This window comes from Thamnophis elegans, chromosome 7 (assembly GCF_009769535.1).
Source record: "Thamnophis elegans isolate rThaEle1 chromosome 7, rThaEle1.pri, whole genome shotgun sequence".
Taxonomy (NCBI): Eukaryota; Metazoa; Chordata; class Lepidosauria; order Squamata; family Colubridae; genus Thamnophis; species Thamnophis elegans.
In genome coordinates this window covers 42,788,507-42,809,764 of record NC_045547.1, presented here as the reverse complement: position 1 = coordinate 42,809,764, position 21,258 = coordinate 42,788,507, and the positions used below count along the sequence as shown (strand labels likewise).

General features: G+C 35.5%; 1 protein-coding gene across 3 annotated transcripts in view; it reads right to left on the bottom strand.

Moving 5' to 3' along the window:
• PPFIA2 (PTPRF interacting protein alpha 2) overlaps positions 1-21,258 on the bottom strand; it is a 219,358-nt gene that overhangs the window by 70,444 nt on the left and 127,656 nt on the right. For 2 of the 3 annotated variants that reach the window (XM_032221044.1, XM_032221045.1), the window contains 3 exons: positions 15,498-15,599; positions 12,764-12,928; positions 8,497-8,571 (listed from right to left, as the gene is read on the bottom strand). In XM_032221044.1, coding sequence (XP_032076935.1) covers positions 8,497-8,571; positions 12,764-12,928; positions 15,498-15,599 — 342 coding nt within the window. The remainder of the gene's footprint in view (positions 1-8,496; positions 8,572-12,763; positions 12,929-15,497; positions 15,600-21,258) is intronic. The other variant, XM_032221046.1, reaches the window with a different exon arrangement.

Sequence of the window (21,258 nt, the reverse complement as noted above, 5' to 3'; positions counted from 1 at the left end):
GGACCTTGTCCCAAGCTTTGTCTCAAAATTCTTGCAAAGTCAAATTCAGCTGAAATCTCCCACTTGATGTCACATAGCTAAATAAGACTGCAGAATCTGCCAACTTAGTTTTGTTAGTTTTATTTCATATCTATGATGTAAGAATACAAGCAGAGTAATAATCAGACCAAGACTTATCAATATCAGAATGTTTTCACATAGGAACCAAAGGAGAACTTGCAAGCACAATATGAATGCAACAGCATTCTCAGTTATGTTCCCTAGAAACTGGCAATGAGAAATATAATGTATATATACATATTATTTTGCACATAAGCATATTTTTCATTTGTGTCAGTGTTGACTCCTGGTGACTACATAGATAAATCTTCAAGAATTTTTTGGCAACATTTTCAGAAATGACTTTCCATTGCTTTTACCCAAGTAGACAAAGAAAGGCCTAGAAGTTGTATTTCGCTGCTCCTAGTTCAGTGCCTTACTAATAGACCAAACTGATTGTCAGTTTTTACATCCTATGAAATCAAAGAGTTCAAATGAAACTCAAAAGTCATCTAAACCAATCCCTGCTTGGAACTGCTAAAGTGCAGTGCAGGAACTGCTAAAGCATTTTGAGAGATGGCCATCCAATCTCTGTTTAAAGACACTCAGTAAAGGCAAAGTATTCTGGCTTCAATTTTTTACTACCAGTTCTGTGGGCATGGCTTGGTGGGCATGGCAGAGGAAGGATACTGCAAAATCTTCATTCCCACCCCACTCTGAGGCCAGCAGAGGTGGTATTTGCCAGTTCTCCGAACTACTCAAAATTTCTGCTACCGGTTAGCAATAGCAATAGCAGTTAGACTTATACACCGCTTCATAGGGCTTTCAGCCCTCTCTAAGTGGTTTACAGAGTCAGCATATTGCCCCCAACAACAATCCGGGTCCTCATTTTATCCACCTCGGAAGGATGGAAGGCTGAGTCAACCCTGAACCGGTGAGATTTGAACAGCCAAACTGCAGAACTGCAGTCAGATGAAGTAGCCTGCAGTGCTGCATTTAACCACTGTGCCACCTCGGCTTCTCGGTTCTCCAGAACCTGTCAGAACCTGCTGAATTTCACCCCTGCCTTTGGGACAACAGAAGAATCAGTGGCTGCTCCCTCTGTCTAATGACAACATTAGATACAGTATCTGAAAAGTGCTATCTTTTCTGTACTACTTCCTCTAGCAGAAGTGTTATTATTCTCCCCTTAATTGATTAATGCTCTTTTCATTAAATTACAGCATATTTAAAACCGTATGTAAAAATCATTAAATTATGTCAGGCTAATTATACGCAGTAAAATTTGCTTCCAGTTAAATTGTTTAGTACATGCTACAATGATTTAATTTGATTTTTAATATAATTAAAAGGTTTTGGTAGATGTTTATAACATTTAGAATTCATTTAATTTTAAAACACCCAATTTCCCTTTCCTCCCAATTAACAGGTTCACCTTTTACTGTGGGCAAATAATTATGCTTGTTCTTTACCAAGATGTAGATTTCCTGTATTATTTCATTTTGCTTTTTATCTCCCACAAATTCTGTTTACCTTCACTCATTCAGCTTGCTACACAATTGTACATAGATGTAGAATATGTGGTACACAGTACATCTACACAGAGGATACAGGCTGAATAAAATGTCTTAGGTCAGACCTGCACCTTGTGTTTAATATCTTGAAAATGCCAATAATTGAGAAAATGCTATGTTCCTTATTTAGCTTTTCAATTTCATAAAGTTCGAAATCATATTCGTTTTGATTTTGGAAATAGTGTTTGTAAGCTATAGACGTATTATCAACACTGTACCAAAGGGCTTTTGAAATTGCCATTTGCTTCTAATTTGAGTTGACTGCTCCTGTTGAGTTACTTAATATGGATAAAGGGATCAAGGATTTTTGGCCAATTGAAAGGGATCAAGGATTATTGCCAACTATATCACATTCAAATGAACATATTTAGTTGCAGATCTTTACTTTGCTGTTGTAATGGAATGTGTGGATGACCTTGTGGGAGAAGGGAAAGAGGTGTTCTCTAGGAAACAATCAGACAAGACAAGACAAGAGAGACAGAACCTGAAGTGGCTTAATGGTCAGAGAAAGAAACTTAGGAAGGACTAATGGATCAAAAGCCATGGTGGAAAGTTTATACTTTCAGATTTGCAAGATCTTGTTAAGGTATCCTTACAATAAAGTGGAATTAGCTCATCTAGTCATGGTTCCTGTCTAATTTACTTTGGAAGTCTGACAGCAACTAATCTTATAATGCTATTCATGCATTCTTTATTTTTCTACATGAAGATAAGGCTCTGCAATGAAAGTAAATGGTGGAGGCACCATGGACAAAACGGCTTCATATAGTCAAAAGAGTTCTTGAAACAGAATATATTTTACATGAAAAAAATCTTGAGCTATGAACACTATATGGGATATTAATGTTTACATTTTGAAATTTGAGGTATTTTAAAGGAATAATATTTCTTGTTCGTTTCAGAAAAGAAAAAATAATGAGATACCTTTCTGTTTGTAATTTAATTAACATGATATTCCTTGGGCAAAACTTCTCCAGGATGCTTAAAGAAGACTTGTAACAATTGATTTGAATAAGTGACAAAAAATTAACATGCTTTAATTTAAATTCCTCCAGCAAGAAAATGCCCTCTCTGGCATTTCATTAATACATATCATTAATATACACTCATACGGTATTTCTTATTGTGCTATCTGAAAAAAATGTTAGAGGAAAGCTAAAATCTTTATAAGAACTGTCAAACCTATAACTTGATTCAATATCTAGGTTTAGACTCTGTGTATTTCCAACTATTAATTTTTCATTAGCAGACAAATTTGCTATATTTTAAATGGTTATATGTTTATTAAGCAATTTCTGATAGATTAGTTTACTGAAGTTACATTGCAGAGTTCCTCTGGAGTTATATCTAAACCAAAATAAAGGATGCTATGCAACACAAAAAGATTTTTTTATATCATATTATGTGAAAAAGTACTTGAGTGAACCTAATAATATAGTTCTTGTTTGGAGTATTGTTTAACATATTATCATTTCTCTAAGCCATTAACACCTTACTATATTTCATTTATTTTTAGAGGATTAAGTCCCCTAACACAAGACTGCAGTCACATCAGATTCCCAGAGGTGTGACAGTTTTAAAATTAGCAATTTAATTTATTAGGAATTTGGCATAGTGATATTAAAGGTCCACAGGGCACAAAATTCAGGAAGATTATTAAAAAGGAAACATAAACTTTCCATACCACCATCCAGGAAATTCCAATATTACTATAGGCATTTTGGTACTGATACATACATACCGCTGTGGCATTGTGTTGTATTCTTTCTCATCTAATATATATGTTTGCAGATAGCTCAAGAATTTTAGGAGACAAAATTCAGTTTATCCATGGAAGGGTTATCCACCTGTATATGCAGAAATATCTTTAAAGTATCCATACATCTTGTATATACTTGTAGATAAGGCCCCAAAAGATAATCTGATCCTCAAATTTTTAACCAAAATATTATAAAAAATGTGACTATTTCACCAATAGGTAAGTCAATTGTGATAACTGAAGCATACAAAGCATAAGGCCATCTGGCATATCTCTAAGTAACCTTATATACATTATATATAAATCAGACAACGTACATCTGTTCAGACCCCAGAATCAGGCACCCTTCCACATTAATAGGGCGCTTTTACCAGAAATTTTAAAGTAACATTGGGAGTGGCTAGCTTCTAATAAGAGAATGACTAATTTAATTTTTCATCAAAACTAAAAATTAGAATAATTGGTCAAACAGCTACCCAATCATATGCAAAGCGAATAATTTCATACAACATTCATATTACAGAAGAAAGGAAGTAATAATGAAATTTCCCACCACTTGGTATATGGATTGCCATAGTACTGCTAAATCCCAAAGTATACTCTCTGTCTCTGTCTCTCTCACACAGACATATAAGCAAAGAGAAAGAGAATAACTGTCGAACAATGGAAGAATCTGTACCCCTTCAGATTTTGTTAGATTACAAAACCCATCAGCTCTAAACAGAGTTATAAATGCCAGGGATGATAGGAATTCAGTCCAACAACAACTGAAGGGCTAAAGGTTTCCTACCTTTGCTGTATAATCTCAGCTTCTGAAACATTTAAATTATTTTCAAAAATGTTTATCTTGGCATAGCCTAGAATAATATTCTCTAGGAAAAAAATATCAAGAAGTGGTTCTTAGAGCCTTGAAAGTAAACTGGAATTGAAACTTAAATATTATTAGTAATTTTAATACTACTACTATTTGTTTTTAAAACAATAAAAGGTGGAAAAATCTCTGTCATGTTCATGGATGATTTGTTTTCCTTCTGAGGTAAATGAATGAAACCACTGGACTCCCCCCACCTGTCACCGCTAAATGGTTTAGTAAATCACAAGTATTGTATACAAATGGAAAAATTGATTTTCTAGAAAACATTTGTCTTCAGTCTAACATGGAGCTCGTATTCCCACTCCCAAAATTAGTTATAAAAGAGAGATGTCTACAACATAAATAGTCATGAAGGGTCAAAGGCTAGTAGTCAGTCATGAGGGATAAGACTAATAGCAGACATTCCAGGCTAGTGACTCCCAGAAGATCATCACTCTGTGATGTTCCATGCATCATGGATGGTCTGCAAGGGTGGACTGGCATCATCATAAAATAATATTACTCTCATGGAACAAGATTCTGCATGGTTCAACTCACTGAAAAAAAAGTTCTGTTTCAAAAAATGTTTCACTAAAGTCCTTCCTAACTAATATATGGAGTAAAATAATTTAAATTAAGAATTTTCTATGCAGCTACTCTATAAAATGAACATTGTCTTTTGGAAAACTGCTTTGCAAATCTTGGTAAAGTTAATTTATAAATTAGCATTAAGTTCAATGTTGGCACTATTTTTTGCAAGATAAATTCCCCTGAATGATTTCTATGAGTGCTATTACAGCTTTATTCCCTACAGAAACAAAGAAGCGTTTTGAAGAAATGACCCTTTAGGGAAAGAAGCTGCATGTGAAAATTAATGTTCAAACTGTGATTTCCTCCTACGTTACATTTCTTGCATTGATCCTAGGACAATTCTATGAGCAAACTAAGCAAATCCTTACATGTTACTGCTTTTTTCTTTTACAAGTGAAGGAAATGATTTTGTATTATGGGCAATAAGCCTTTTTGGGGAAGATTTATTTTTAAGCTCCCTAAAGTTTATTTTTTTTCTTGTTTGGGGCAAACCAATTATTTTTTTTATTCTCTGTGACCAATTCTGAGCTCAGTGTTGGAATTATGAAGCTCTTTTTAGCCGCTGGGTAAAACTCTATAATTGCATCATTTGTCTCTTGCCCAGCCTTGATGCCAGTTGGCTGCATTATCTGGGTGGGCAACTAATCAGTAGTTTATTTCATGGGTGAGAGTAATGCTGCAGAAAATATACAAAATTTTGAACATAACAACTTATGTTTTTTAAAAATGTTAAGAGTCAAAATTATTCTTTTGACTTCTCTCTGTTATAAAGACACATGATTATTTCAACTCATGGCAAACATACAATATACACATAGTTATAGTGTATAATATAGTATATAGGCCATAGTACATTACCATTATGGTGTTTCCTTCTGAGGTAAGCAACATTTTACCAAGTACAGAAAAGAAATAAGAAATAATAAAAAAAGGAAATTAAAGGCATAAAATAAGAGAAACGGAAAAGAAATATAATCTATGACAATACAATTCACTATACTTATACCTTTCAACTCTTGCAAACTATCCTTGCTTCTACCATGTCTTACACCAATTCATTTGTTCCTTCTCTGCTCTTTAAACTTTTCACCTGCCTGTTTTTCAGAATGTTGTTCACTCCACTAACCACTACTTTCAGATCTCCCTTCCTCTTAATACATTGATTCTTCCTTGAGACACTTGTTCTGTGATTTGATCCTTGTTCATTCTCTATGTGACATACAATGATCAAACTAATGGACCCATTCATTTTACCCTGTTCTTTCTTGATTCACCTCATTGACTTAAGTAGTCAGAATTATACATTTAATTTCCACTTATCTTTCTCTGACAAACCCAGTTCTTACTTTGCTGAAATAAATAGCTAGAAGCATGCTATTTTCTCTTCTTTCAAAATTCATTCATCAAAACAAACTACATTCTGCTCACCATCAATCTACCAGCCTTTAGCAATAGCAGTTAGACTTATATACCACTTCATAGGGCTTTCAGCCCTCTCTAAGCGGTTTACAGAGTCAGCATATTGCCCCCACAGTCTGGGTCCTCATTTTACCCACCTCGGAAGGATGGAAGGCTGAGTAAACCTTGAGCCGGTGAGATTTGAACCGCCAAACTGCAGCTAGCAGTCAGCTGAAGTGGTTGCAGTATTGCACTCTACGCCACTGCGCCACTGATTGCTATATATAGCAAGCCAATGTTGTTTCCTAATGTCCAGATAGTTGTCTTTCTCTCCAATCTGGTTCTTTGGGTATCAAACTACCCATTGCTGCTATAATTGAGCCCATCCACTTTGCTGCTGGCCATCTTCTTTTCCTTTCCATTCCTTCCATATTTATGGACTTCTCAAAAGAGCTTGGTCTTCGCGTAATGTGTCCAAAGTAATTTGAGCTGGTCATTTATGATCTGAGTAAAAACTCTTAGTGGATTTGTTTGATTTTTCTATTTTTTAAAAATATTTTCATGTGGTATATTTCTCCATTTTTTCATGTTCAGCAAACATTCTACCGAGGTACCATGGTCCATCTACTTGCTCTATTTTTTCTTGCCACTTATTTATTACTCAGTCCATTTTCAAACAAAGTTATCTTGACCCCTATATATTAATTTGTAATTTATATTCACAGTTATATCAATCTACTTAACATTTATTACAAATAGTTTGAATTCTTGAGCATGAGATAATCTGCATTAAAAAAATATAAGGACATTTTCATTCTTTAAATATACTTCTAAGGTACGTGTACACATGGATAATCATAAACATATTCAGAACAGACCTTTTCCTAAGCAGAGTGTCAACAAATCCTGTTTTAATTCATTACTGGATTTTTAAATGGCCCAATCACTTTTCCTCTATGTTTGGTCATGCTTTCATCTAGATTTTTATGTCAACTAATATTCTAGATTCTATTCATTCAGAATGTTGCAAAGTTTGTTCTCCAAATTCATATATGGCTCTCCCATTAACGTTATTACTGGAGCATAATGTGTAACTACCACTATCCTATGAGTTTCTACTTTCACACCCAGAATAGTCTAAAGGACACCGATGGATACATACATTCAGTGCAGTTCTTATGAATGAGTTACATTCTAATATGTTGTTTGCAAGTCCAATGAGTGTAAAAAACCTGTGCCCTAACTCTTAGACCCTCTGAATAGTAGTGAATGCATTGGCTTTCTCTTGTTCCTCACTCCCAGGCCAGGCCAGTTGTCTGATGGGCCATTGTGACCCTTACTAGAGAAAGGCCACTGGCAAAGCAACCAGGCATCATTGCCCCATCTAACCCCAGGCAAAGGGAGGAGGTACATGCTGGTCCTAACAGCCATTCTTGCGCTGCCTTATTTGCCTAGTACAAACCTCTCTGAGGATGTTTAGGGAGAAATGGATGTCGACTGTCTTTCTATATATAATTTTCTTGTCCACCCAATCTAAGGAAACTGGAGGCTTGGTTGATATTGCTGCCAAGCATAGTGTGCAGCACACCATAAACTTACCCTTTCCTGCCTTCCAGAACCTTCTAAGTTGGAATTGCAAACAGTCAATTCCAGTTTCATATTGGTGAAAGTTCACAATTTGAAAGTTCATAAATAATTCTGTACATTTTAGCCAGTTTATTCCAATCTAAACCTTCACTTCTCTAAATGTATTCATAAACTCTACTATACTTTCATTTATTTATTTATTCTTTTTATCACTTACATTCTTACATTCCAGTCACAATTTCCATATGCAATGATCATCAATGGTTAAGTCTACAAATATTGGCACCAATGCTCATTATGGCGTTGCTCAATAGGAATCATGCAGCATTCCTTGCAATGATGTGGGCAGCATTGATCTATTCTGGCACATGCTAGCTTGTATACCAACAATCAAAGCAAATGCTCCAATGATGCTCACATTGCTCTAGAATCTCTAAACTTTCAAGTCAACAATTAGTTTTCCAAGCCAATATCTTGTTACTCAAACTCCACCAACTAGAAAGTTCATCCCATAGCACAATTGCTTGTACTTAGATTATCTCAATAAAAAAGTATTCCTATAAATTAATTTACTCATTATAAATTACATTTATCTATTAAGTTCAAATTAAATAATTTTAATCCAGAGAATCATTTTTAAAAAAAAATGTTTTATCCCATTTAGAATTAACAACCAAGAAAATATGTTTTCTTACCTCCTGATTAGCAGCTGTTAGTTCCTCTTCAAGCGTGGAGACCCTTTCTAAGGAAACCCTTAGTCGTTCTCTTACCTAGAAAAGAAAAATATATTATGTAGAGATTTGTTTTTGATGTTGCAGTCTATAGATTCCATCATTAAACTGACCAGGTGCTATATACCTAGATATTAGGTATCTAGATATTATCAACTCTTCTCCATCAACAATCAACAATTAAAATAGTCTTGGCAACAAGAGTCTTACATTTTATCTATAGTGGGTCTATGAATTTCTGATCTGGTAAAGAATTGCCTAGTGATGCACTGGCTAAGAAAGGTTTACTGCCTATATTTTCTTTTAATCTAATGAACCCTTGCTTTTCTTCTCTTTCACACTGGATAGGTCATAGGCAAAGATACAGCTATTTCAACCAAGTCACTCTTCTTCACATAGCCATTCTGAATTTGCTGTTTCTTCTTTATCCATTTTCCTCTTCTCCAGAATAAATTCTCAATAATTTACTTTGCAATTTATATTTTATTTTACCATTTCAGTAGAACATCCTTTCTCTAGGAAATCTTTCTACTCATCTCTATTTCTATCTCCAAGGTAGATTTTGCAAATACATTACTAGTATTCTAGGAGACCTTATTCCCAACAGAAAGAAAAGCAGGGCTGTGATAAATGTAAAGACACAAGTCATAAAAAACTTGGGAACAATAAAATGGCCACTCTGTATCTTTTGATGAGATATATACAGTGGTGGGATTCAAATAATTTAACAACCGCTTCTCTGCCCTAATGATTTCTTCCAACAACCAGTTCACCAAACTGCTCAGAAACTTAACAACCGGTTCTCCTGAACTGGCTGAATGTCGCCAGTGGATATATTCTCTTTGTAACTAACCATAAACAATATTGTTGTAGGGTAAAATTGAAGAAAGGAATGTGTATAGGAGATCCTGGAGGAAAAGCAAAACAAAATACATAGTGACCAATACATAGAAAGTTGATTTCCACTATAGTGGACCATCAATCTATATCCAGGTGCCTTAAGCTGTAGTTTAAAAAAAAATTCTGTTACCCATCCACATCATATATATATAGGCAGAACCAAAGGTTTCTCTTTTTTTCTTCCATAAATTTGGTGGGATTTCCTTTTTCTTAAACAAACAAACAAATAATTTAAGCCTATTTTAAGATTTATAGAACAATTTTCATTTGTCTCCATAAAAGCTGTATTATTACTTTTGAGGAATGCTGTATTTGGAACAAGCTCTGAAGATTACAAAAATTGGCTTGGTTTTGCCTGTGACTTTGAATTGTTCACACCTGTTAATATACCATCATTTTTTGAAGTACATTCACACTATTCTCTCCTCTTCTATTGTGACTCTAAGGAGATTGGAATTATTTGCTTCCATTTTTCAATTAATGGTTTTTCAAAATATCAAATTGGAAAAAGACATTAGTTTCAAACATGACTTCTCAGAAGAAACAACTTCAGCACTGGGTAATGATATTTTACTTGTTCAGAAAGGAAAATTAGCTGGAAACACAGCTGAGATACAGTAGTAGCAATAGCAATTTAGACTTATATGCCATCCCATAGTGCTTTACAGCCCTCTTTAAGCAGTTTACAGTTAGTATATTGTCCCCAACAATCTGGGCCCTCATTTTACTGAAGGATGGAAGGCTGAGTCAACCTTGAGCTGATGAGGATAAAACTCCTGGCAGTGAGTTAAATTAGCCTGAAATACTGCATTCTAACTACTGCACCATCACGGTTCTTATAATGAAGTAAACTACAATGTTGTTCAAAATACAAGCAAATGCTTCTGATCTATCACCAATCAAGCTGGGAAAGGCAAGTGGAGAGGGAAGTGCTAAACTCTGATGCTTACACATGCGCATCAGATTAATTTAACCCAAACTAATGTCATGGAGAATGAGCAAAATAGTTTTTTAAATATGCATTTTATCCTTTATTCCTAAACATAGACATTACATTTTCATCTAACAAAAATTAGATATTCTAGCTTTTCTATGAAGACCAGGACTGCTTTCTCTTGACAATAATAAGCATTTCATTTCTGTAATCTCAAAAGTATCCTTTTCTATCAAAAATTATAAATTGCTATTTGAGCTTCCTATCAAATTTTATGAATTTCATTTAACTGACAGTGTAACAACAAAAATGCCTTTTTTCTTAAATATTTATGTGAAATAAAAACAAATCAATTTAGCTTTGTGCTTATGTAGCTTGATATATTTTTTTGTCATCAAACAATCAGTTTGCTAAATCCAGTTTACTTGTAGGAAGTAGAATTAAAACATAGAATTAACAAAGAAATCTATGTACTAAAGATACAATGATTGTCACTAATTAAAAAGAATGCTAAAAGGTTATTATATAATTCGGGAAGGGAGATATTTTTAATACCTAAAATAAATTCTTTGTTGAATGTTCAGACTAGTGGTTTATTCATTAACATGCTGCAAGAACACATTACATTGCTATCTTTCTAATGGTGGATGGCTTTGAGGAGAAGGTCTCTGGTTTTGCAAAGTGAAATTAAATTATGAAAAAAATATTGGCCTCCAAAGACCATTTCCAGCAGTAATACATTATGCAAATTCTGACTATAAAAATTAAATTTAATCATTATGGAAACTTAAAGGTTTCCTGGGACTTTGTAATATTGTTTGAATGATGGAATAAAATTATTCTCAATAGTTTATTAGTCCTCTAATAATCTAATAGCCCGCTGTGAGACTGGCTGGAAAACTGTGATAGACTGTTGAAAATAAAGATCATGACTGCAGCAATAGCCCAGCAGCAGTCAACATACCAAAACAACCACAATTTCCCCAAATTTCATTCCCCAGATTTTGGACACATTCTGTAAATTAGTCCATTTGAAGTTATCTTGATTCAATAATTGGTGCCTATATTGTGCACTGTTTTGCTAGTTCAATGTTATAACAAGAGTTTTACTAGTATATAGATATGTTTTCTACAAATTAACTCTGGTTAATTGACACATTTGGAAATACCTACTTACTCTGACAGTTTGATCCAGCTTGAACACTACATGAATGGAATCACCTCTATGAATACTGCATTTAGGACTCAGAGCTTTGGACATATTTTCATATGAAAATTAGTTTTATTGGTTATGATTCCCCAGATTGTTAAGAATTTAGATTTCTGTGCATGTGATGTATCTGCTATCTCCAATGCACATTGGAAGTGGGAAGCAAAACTTATTTTAATCAGTGTTACAGTTGCAAAATGGAGAAATACTATCCTACCATTTACTTTCTTATTGTGACACTTTTATAGTAAATTAGCATTGAAAGTAAGGTCTTTCATCTAGATAGGTCTGCTAGTTATACTATTAAAGTTAAAATCTAATTTCCTCACTAGGCAGCAGGCAATCTATGATATTTCATTTACTGCAACCATTGAAGGTATATTTTAAATTGTTGATAATAAACTGACAATTTGATAATCCTCATTAACTCTTTGATTTTAGGTCAATGGAAGGCAGGCTCTTAATAAAGTAAATTAATACAGAAGAACAAAGCACTTCAAGAAATGTTTAATTAAATGGAATTTAATTTAGGGTGACACAGTCTTTCTCAGATCAGCCTACCTCACAGGAGTGTTGTCAGAGAAATACAATGAACACAGATCCTCATATATGCATATTAAGATCCTGGAGAAAAAGCTTGGATTTTAATTCTTTTCCTCATCATTATCATGAAAATAAAAATATTTCAAATATCTGAAATGTTGGAAAGTATGGACTTTCTTTCAAAAACTTGGAAAGAGAAATAGATGCCTCTGTGATAATCTCAAAAGATTCTGCCTTTGTATGTTGGTGAAATCTAATATCTGCTCTGGGAATTAATAAATGAGCTTCAAAAGTCATAAAATGTAGCAATAGTTCAATGTTTGCTTTTTGAGACAGGAAAAAAGAAAGAAATGAGGATTATACAAATTCTCAATAAAGCTAGTTCTTCTGAATAATCTGGCACTGACTTCACCAAAGGGCACATCACATCCGTTCAATATAAATGATCAGCACAACATTTTGGCATATAATCTTTTTCCTCTGTTGCTATTTCAAAAGAACAACAACCAAAAAGACGAGGTGGGAAACAACATCCTGAAATGATCATCATCACATATGTCAACAGGATGAGAAACAAATCTTCAGTCCGGGGGAAGCAAAAAGAGAATATGCAAAGTAAGCAAGCATTTATTTCCATACTGTACCTTTTCATCTAAAGCCTTATGATGCTCAAACAAAGATTTCAATGCTTTCAGAACTTCAACTTCACTGGAAACTCCCGAGGGAGACTGTGCTTGGCGTTTCACCACTGTCATTCTCAGTGACCTTTCATGTCTTGAAACAAGGCACTCCAAATGTTCCAGTAACAGCTGTTTCAACATGAAAAAGGTAGCTCATTAGTAGCTCAGTGCCACTATATTTCTAAAGCCTAAAACAAAATCATAACAAAAGTAGCAATATTGGAAACCTTATAGCATCCCCCCCCCCCAAGTTTCTATGTCAAGGAGTGTCAAACTTGATTCCATTGAGGGTCGCATCAGGGTTGTGTTTGACATTGGGGGACTGGTGTGGGCATGGCCAGGGTGGCCATGGCCAGCTCGATGTCACTCATGTCGGGGAGGCCTGTGTTGGCCCAAGCACTCTGCCACTGAAAATGGACTTCCAATCAGCTAGGACGGCCTCCTGCAACCCACTGTCAGTGAAAACAGAGCTCGGGAGGGCTGAGTGCCCGTTTTCAGTGGCAGAAGCACCGTGGACTGGTCCTTTGCTATTTCCAGGGTGGTCCCATGGGCCAGATCTAAGGACTCTATGAGCTGGATCCAGCCCTCAGGCCTTGATTTTGACATCCCTGTTCTATGTAGACAAGATAGCAGAAAATAAACCTGTACATAATAATTATTGGAACTCTTGGAATAAACTCCATCATTTTCATTTGCTATTTATTTATTCATTAGTTAAAACTCAGGGAAAAAATCCTAATGGTGAGAGCAATCAATCAGTGAACTACCTTGCCTTCAGAAGCTGTGGGTGCTCCATCACTGGACAATCACTTGTCTGAAATGGTTAGGTCTCCTGATCGAGCAGGGGATTGGATTAGAAGTTCTCTGAGGTCCATTCCAACTCTATTATTCTATATTCTAGATTTATATAGCATTTTCCTGCAGGAGCTCAAGTGATGTACCTGACATTTCTTCTTTCTACTTTTCCTCATAACCATCTTATGAGGTAGGTTGGATTGAGAGAGAATGACTCACCCAAAGTCAACCATGGACCATCCATTGCTGATGGAGGACTTGAATCTGAGTCTCTCTGGTCCTAGTCCAGTTCACTCTAGCATAATACCAGAAGTGGTAAAGTAAGAAAATCTAATAATATGAATATATTGCTAATTGAGACAGAATTGAAATAAACTACAGAAAAAACCCAATCCGTATATAAATAGAAGTGAAAGTATATTATGATTATCTTAACATTTAACTGATAAGCATCAGCTTGAATCAAAATCGAGCCTCAAAAATAAAGGACTCTTTACTGATGGGAATGCATCATGATCTACTATGCTGGCCCAGTGACGGGTGATATACTTCATAGTCAAAGTCATCCATATGTCTTCCATTCCTATGGGAAGATTAGCACCTGAGTAGTCAAGCACTTCAGTCACTTCAGCCACCCCTCAATTAGCAACTTCTTTGTTTCATGACTATTCATAAATACAATGGTAATAAATGGAAATAAAAAATATATTTTCTGATCAGTGCACATATTTAGGACTAAATTTTGTGTACCTGACAACAAAAGCTTTCAGTGAGAACCTGATTAAGATATGGTTAAGTTCAGGCAACAGTACCAGCCAGCTGGAGGGTTTTAATCAACTAATTAAAGTCAGTGAGCTTGCCTTCAGCACTTTTTAGGAATATGTTAAGCAATGGGGAAAAAAACAGCTCAGGAAGATTGGTTGTCTAATTAATCTCTTAGTCCCGGGAGAGGGGCAAACAAAAAGAAAAATAAAACAAGTTAGGCACAGGCCACCATATGAGAAAACTTTATCTGAATGAAATTTCTTTCTCCCTCCCGCCCCCCCCCCCCTCTTTCAAATAGTGGCCATTTTGCTTAATAGCTGAGTTGTTGGAACAAAAGATATCTATTTAGTACTTGATGTAATTCTCTGTTGTCACTATTCCCGCAAATGAAATGGGTTTCATAATCCTATTCATGATGATTTGATTCTAATTTTCATATTGAATCTTGGCATATTGAATACAAAATGGGCAAAAAGAAGGGAAATGTTAATTTTGTAGCACTGCTTTTGAAAGATTTCTGGTACATCAGTGGTCTCCAACCTTGGCAACTTTAAGACCTGTGGACTTCAACTCCCAGAGTTCCTCAGCCAGCTGGGAGTTGAAGTCCACAAGTCTTAAAGTTGCCATGGTTGGAAACCACTGTGGTAGATAAGCCATTATATACTAGCATTTTCGGGAACTTACCTGTTATGAACAGTTGCATTTCTTAAGAATTATCTGGAAACACTCATCACTTCACGAGTTCAAAATGTTTCATAATCAATTATCACTAAAGGGTCATGTAATGTCAGTAGATTAACAGCCACAATTTTCTCAATCATTGTTCAGGTGTCAGCTATTCAATTTCATATGTGGGTCAAAAACTAGACTGAGCAATTTCTGGGCAACTAATAAAAGCCAGGTGATCTTTAAACTGTTCAGTAAAATGCACTTTAAAAATGCCCCCAAAAGATACACCTGAAAATAGAATTAATCTCAAAAATATAAAAATCTGAATTTCAATACAAAAGAATGCAATGCCATTAACTTAGAATATGATGTTTGCTCTGACAAGACCTGTACAGATCTAATACAGCCATCATTACATTTCTTCAATAACTTCACCTCTATTAGTAAAAGTCTTCTGTTTTCTACTTACTCTTGTATTATTCCTTTCAGCTTTCAATTCTGAAATTTCTTCTTCTTTTTCCAGTAGTTGTTCCCTACATGCATTTAGTTCTTTTGTAAGTGCAGCAAATTCCTGCAAAGTTAAAAAATATATACGTTATTTCAAAAAATTTCATAAACATTTTTCAATTTCTTATTAAAATGATAAATGTAATATAATGAAATGCTTTTGAAATTTTTCTTTAGATTAAAAAAATTCAGACAGCTTTAAGAATTTAAAGAATTTAGGGACTTTAAAATTAAATAAAATTAAAAAAGCACTGTAACTATTTCTTAGCTTTTCTCAAAAAGTAAAAGGTAAAAGACCAGGCACACCTCCCCATAGCTGTTATTCTGTTAAATCATTCACCAATTTTATTCTCAAATGTATATACATGGTTACTGTCTCCAAAACCTGTTGAGCAATGTCACATCAGCTAATGATTACCAAAGGGAAAATCTAAAAATAATACTGATAATTGAGAAGTTATTAAATAGTGCACCATGGTGTATGATTGGTATGGCTAAGATTTATACCTAGTAAATGAGAAAGTTAGTGACTATATTTGTGGTTTTCAGGTGGTCATCCATCTCTGTGTACATACATACATGCATGCATACATACATACATACATTCTACATGTGCACAATAGTTCCATCAGAAAAAGTGATTTGGGGGCAAGAAACAAAACCTACATAACATATTCACAAAGAAAATCCTACCATTTACACACAGCTCCCCAACTATTATAAATATTTTGGAACAAGAAATATCACCAACATAGATATATAAAGATGGGCAAGAAGGTGGATTACATGAATGCACAAATTACAACTCAAAGAGTAATAGTTATATAGATGAACAACTTTTTCTTTTTCATGGTTGTCTTTGTACATCACAAATCTGATTGAGTAGCAAGTATACCTGATGGTGGTGACAGTTGTCTTCTGGAAGACAGTAATGCTCTATTAAAGTGAGCATTTATTCTGGCCTGACAGTAAATATGGCAATGCTAGTACAATTTAAAAGGTTTGAACTAAGAGAATAATGATAGTTTTTACAAATGCCCCCTAGATGAAGATAGGATGAGCTAAGAGTAGACGCCCGAGGCATTAGATAGGTTGAAAGGTAAGATATAAAATTGGTAAGAAGCATTACCTGGAGCAGAGATACAAAAGTGCCCATCCTAGAGATCTAATGAGCCAAAGCAATTTCCTTGCTGTAGCAGAAACCCTGTAAAGTTACCATACTTAACTACCAGAACAACATTAAGTTGCCAAAACTGCAACATTTCCAGGATTGGTCTTATTTCATCATCAGGCTTTAGAACAGTGAAACAGCAAGGAAAAAAGTAAACCTGTTGAAGTGGAACCAGTTTAATTGTGCTTTGTGCAAGAGAACTGAAGACTTTTATAACAGCAATCGCACTAAATGGGAGATGCAATATAGATGCAATAAGGTCAACAAAGGCAACAGAATCGTACTGCTTGTCTAATAGGTAGTATTGTCAGCACCTAATAATTGATGGTTAGAATTTCCTCCCGCACTGAGAAAATGAGCCACCTCTGCATGGATATGGAGAGAAAAGATATGAAGTTTCCGAAGACTCATTATCACTCTAAGGTCTAATTTTCAGGATGACTGGCATATTGACTGATTCATTACACATTGTTTTTGTCAGAAGATAGTCAAGCCCAGATTATACTTTCAAATTCTATCCTACTATAGCAGGGATTCCTGAAGAGAAGGTTCAGAAACATTCCCTGCAGGCAATAATCATATCACTAAGAGTTCAATTTTCAGGATGTGTGTAGTAATTGCTGCAAATGATGCCTTGGTGGCTTTGAGGTACTACAGGAGACCTTCTCTTACCCATTTTAAAAAGTACAAATGGTAGGGGAATTTTGAGGAACAGTTGGAAATTATACACTTCTTGATATTCTTGATAGAGATCATGATATGGTAGAGATGATGAGGGTAATACAGGTAGTCCTTATTTAGTGACATTTTGAAGTTACAATGGCACTGAAAGAAGCATCTCATGACTGTTTTTCACATGAAAAGGATCCCCATGATCATGTGATCAAAATTTGGATGCTGGGCAATTGGCATGTATTTAAGATGGTTGCAATATCCTGGTGCCATGTGGTCACCTTTGCAAATTTATGACAAGCAAAGTCAATGAGAAAGCCAGATTTACTTAACAACCATGTTACTAACTTAACAACTGCAGAGATTTACTTAACAACTGTAGCAAGAATGGTCATAAAATGGGGCAAAACTCACTTAACAATTGCCTTGCATAGCAATGGAAATGTTGGACTTGATAGTGATCATCTCAAGGTCTATATATATTTATACTGACAGTAAAAAGTATTCAGTTATACTGACAGTACTCATGAACTGGAGGAAGGAGCAATAACCATGTCATCTGCCAAACTTGATCTTATATGATGCAAATTTTCTTGTTATTGGTAAAGAGATCTACCTAATCTTAGCCACAAAAACAGTCACTGTTAGAAAGAAATTAGGGTGTTTTATATAATGTAATATACTACAGATACATTGGTTCTAGATTCTTGTTCAGTTCCTTGAATTCTTATAACCCATTCCATTATCTCAATATTCTTTCTAAAGAGAAATTTTATGAGAATTGGAAATAAAAGCAGGAAAAAAAAGAAAGAAAAGAAGAAACATTTCTTTTTATTCAGGAAGCTGCTAAAAGTGTAAGAGATCTCTCTCTCAAATATTCCACAATTTATTTTGGCTTTCTTTGATAAGATGGAAGGAGTGTTACTGAATTCCTCAGAATTAGAAATATTTACCAACGTTCTAGAGCCCTGATTGATCCAATTAAACCAAAGGCACTTGACTTTTTTGTATTTATTTCAATGGAGTTAGGCACAACTGCTCTACAAGATGATTGAAACAGTCAGAAATGAGATCAGAGCATATTTTGATAGACCCAGACATTTAGCAGCCCTAAAACACCACTTCTAGATAGACCTATAAACATTTAAATTGATGTTTTTCTTTCAGTGCTTACTTTATAAAACTTTGACAGGGGATATCTATATGTTCAAACACAGCAATCACAAATGCATTTCAATAGGAAGCAATATGTATTTTACAGACTTATCTGGGACAAAACCAATGATCCCTGATGTTGGCAGCAAAGCCATAGACTAAAATAAAAGAACTCTGCAGATAATGTGTATGCACAGAAACACACATATACACATAAAGAATGAAGGACATGAACTTCTTGCATTTCTCAATTTAAATCACCATCCTTCTATTGCAAAGCAAAGCAGATTATGGAAAGGTGTTTATTCTTAGTCTTCACAATAATTTGACAGACAAAAGTCATTTCATAAAAATGATTTTGACAATTCATTTTAGTGTATTACATGACAAAAAACCCCTGCTAAAATAATTATAAATAACTCATATGCAATTAAAGCAGCCCAGTAGTTCCATTTTACTTGTGCTTTGCATTTTAGAAGGACAGAAAAGTATACAATATTATTTTTGGTGTCTCCTCTCAGTCTCATATGCATCACAGTTGGTTTCTTTGATCTCTCTGCTGGCAGTGAGACCTTGAAACCCCAAACCTGTTTTCTCAGTACTCAACATGTCAACTATGTGAATATTGGGAAACAAATGGTGCCAATACAGTCCCAATTACCTAGCACAGTGATGGCTAACCTTTTCCGGACCAAGTGCCCAAAGCGTATGTGTGTGCGTGGCTGCGCGCACCCCCCCCCCAAATGCAATGTGCACATTTGGCCCATGCATGCACCCTGTGCATGCACTCTGCCCGTGCATGCGTGGCAGAGATCTGAAGACCAGCTGGCCAGTGGGGGGCACGTGTGCATGTGTGGCGGACCTGAATTGGGGTGATGGCTCGTGTGCCCACAGAGAGGGCACTGTCTGCCAGCCCTCATACGCATGCCATAGGTTCGCCATCATGGACCTCGCAGGATTGTTGGAGCAGAAAACTACCCTCTGTTTTAGGGTTCCTAAAATGGCCCAGAAACAAGGGTTTCAGGGCCATTTTAGGCAACCCCAAAACATACGCTAGTTTTCTGCTCCAACAATCAGAGAAATGGCTTCTGGGCCATTTCTCCCTTAAAATCCTGAACTTAATCTCAATAGCAGGAAGGGCGAGGTTACAGACAAGATTGCAGTTGCTATCTATGGCCATAGGATAAGGTAAAAGCCTCTCTCTTTCAATAGTCTTGTTAGCTTGTTTCTTTGGTTTCAGTATGTGTATATCAGTGGTGGGATTCAGCCAGCTCGCACCTATTCGGGAGAACCGGTTCTTAACTTTCTAAGAGGTTTAGAGAACCGGTTGTTGGAAGAAATCTTCTTTTGTTTTTTTTCCACTTTACATGGCTAATCCTGTAAGGAAGGCAGGAAGGAAACATTCTGGTGTTGTTTCTAGCTTAATCTTTATTGCCCTGCTTACAGAAACTGCCTCTTTGGTTAACCCTTATTACATTGTAACAGCTAAGGCAAAGTGCCCATCGACCTGAGTGACGTTGAGTTGACCATGCCCACAAAGTCACATGACTACTAAGCCCCTCCTACCCACCTGGTCATTAGGACAGAGAACTGGTTGTTAAATTATTTGAATCCCACCACTGGTGTATATGTGTGTGGGGGGGAGGTAACATAGCAAAATGGAGATAACTTTGTGTATTATGGTCTCACCTGTCGGTCTTATACAGCTTCTAAAGGATTATGGGAGAACCAATGCATTCTTACTTTAAAAGAAGTACATCAGAATTTCCATGGCTCTTCTAAGTAGAGTTTTTTTAAGCAAGAGGAATATCAGCCTCACTTTGAGTTTCCTCAATATACAACAATAGAGCCGAAGCGTTCTGTTTCTCACTGCCTAAAGATATAGTTTTCATTGAACATTGTTAAATGAGTCAGTTAACAAAGCAAAGGGTAGTACATTAAAACAGACGAACAAATCTAACTTTCTTCCCAGAGAAAATATACTTTAGTCTTAAAAGTTGGCCTCACAATTGCAGTTGATCTTGGATCAAATGCAGATAGATTAAAATTAATTAAAATGTATGTGAGAATTCTAGCAAGTTTTCTATAATTTTTGAGGGACTGCCTTTTTTGATTACAGCTACTCAGGTCCAGCAGGAAGGGCATGTTATGAGTCATGACTGCTATAGAGGTCCATCTGATAGGACCAGGAGAAGAGTCTTTCCTGCCATAGCACCTGCTCTTTGGAACACCATCTCCTTGAGGTCAGTTTGGCCCTGACTCTATGGCCTTCTAGGCCTAGAGATCTTTTGCAAACAAGGAACTTGCCACGTGGATTTATTACATTTGAGTTTTTAGATACTCTCCCATATTATACATAAATTGTACAAACTTATGGTCGCAGCTGGAGTCTCAGTGAAGTGGTTAATCAAAATATTATGTGACTGCTTCAGTCAATGAGCACAATCCCTGCATTCCCAGTTGCGATTGTTAAGTGATCTCACAGGTTGTTAAGCAGAGTCTCAGGTAAAAGTGTGAAGTGCTTCAGCAGGAATGTGGGAAACCCTGGGAGACCTATATAGCACACATGTGGGCTTTACTACATCAAGTGGACAACCTTTAGAGTTGAGCTAAGCATTTTGGCTTCTCTCTTGTGAAAAGAAACAAATGAAGTTTATCTTTCATATTTAAAATGAGATTATTCTATCGAGTTTGAATGTCAAGAGATACAAAATAATAGTAGAAA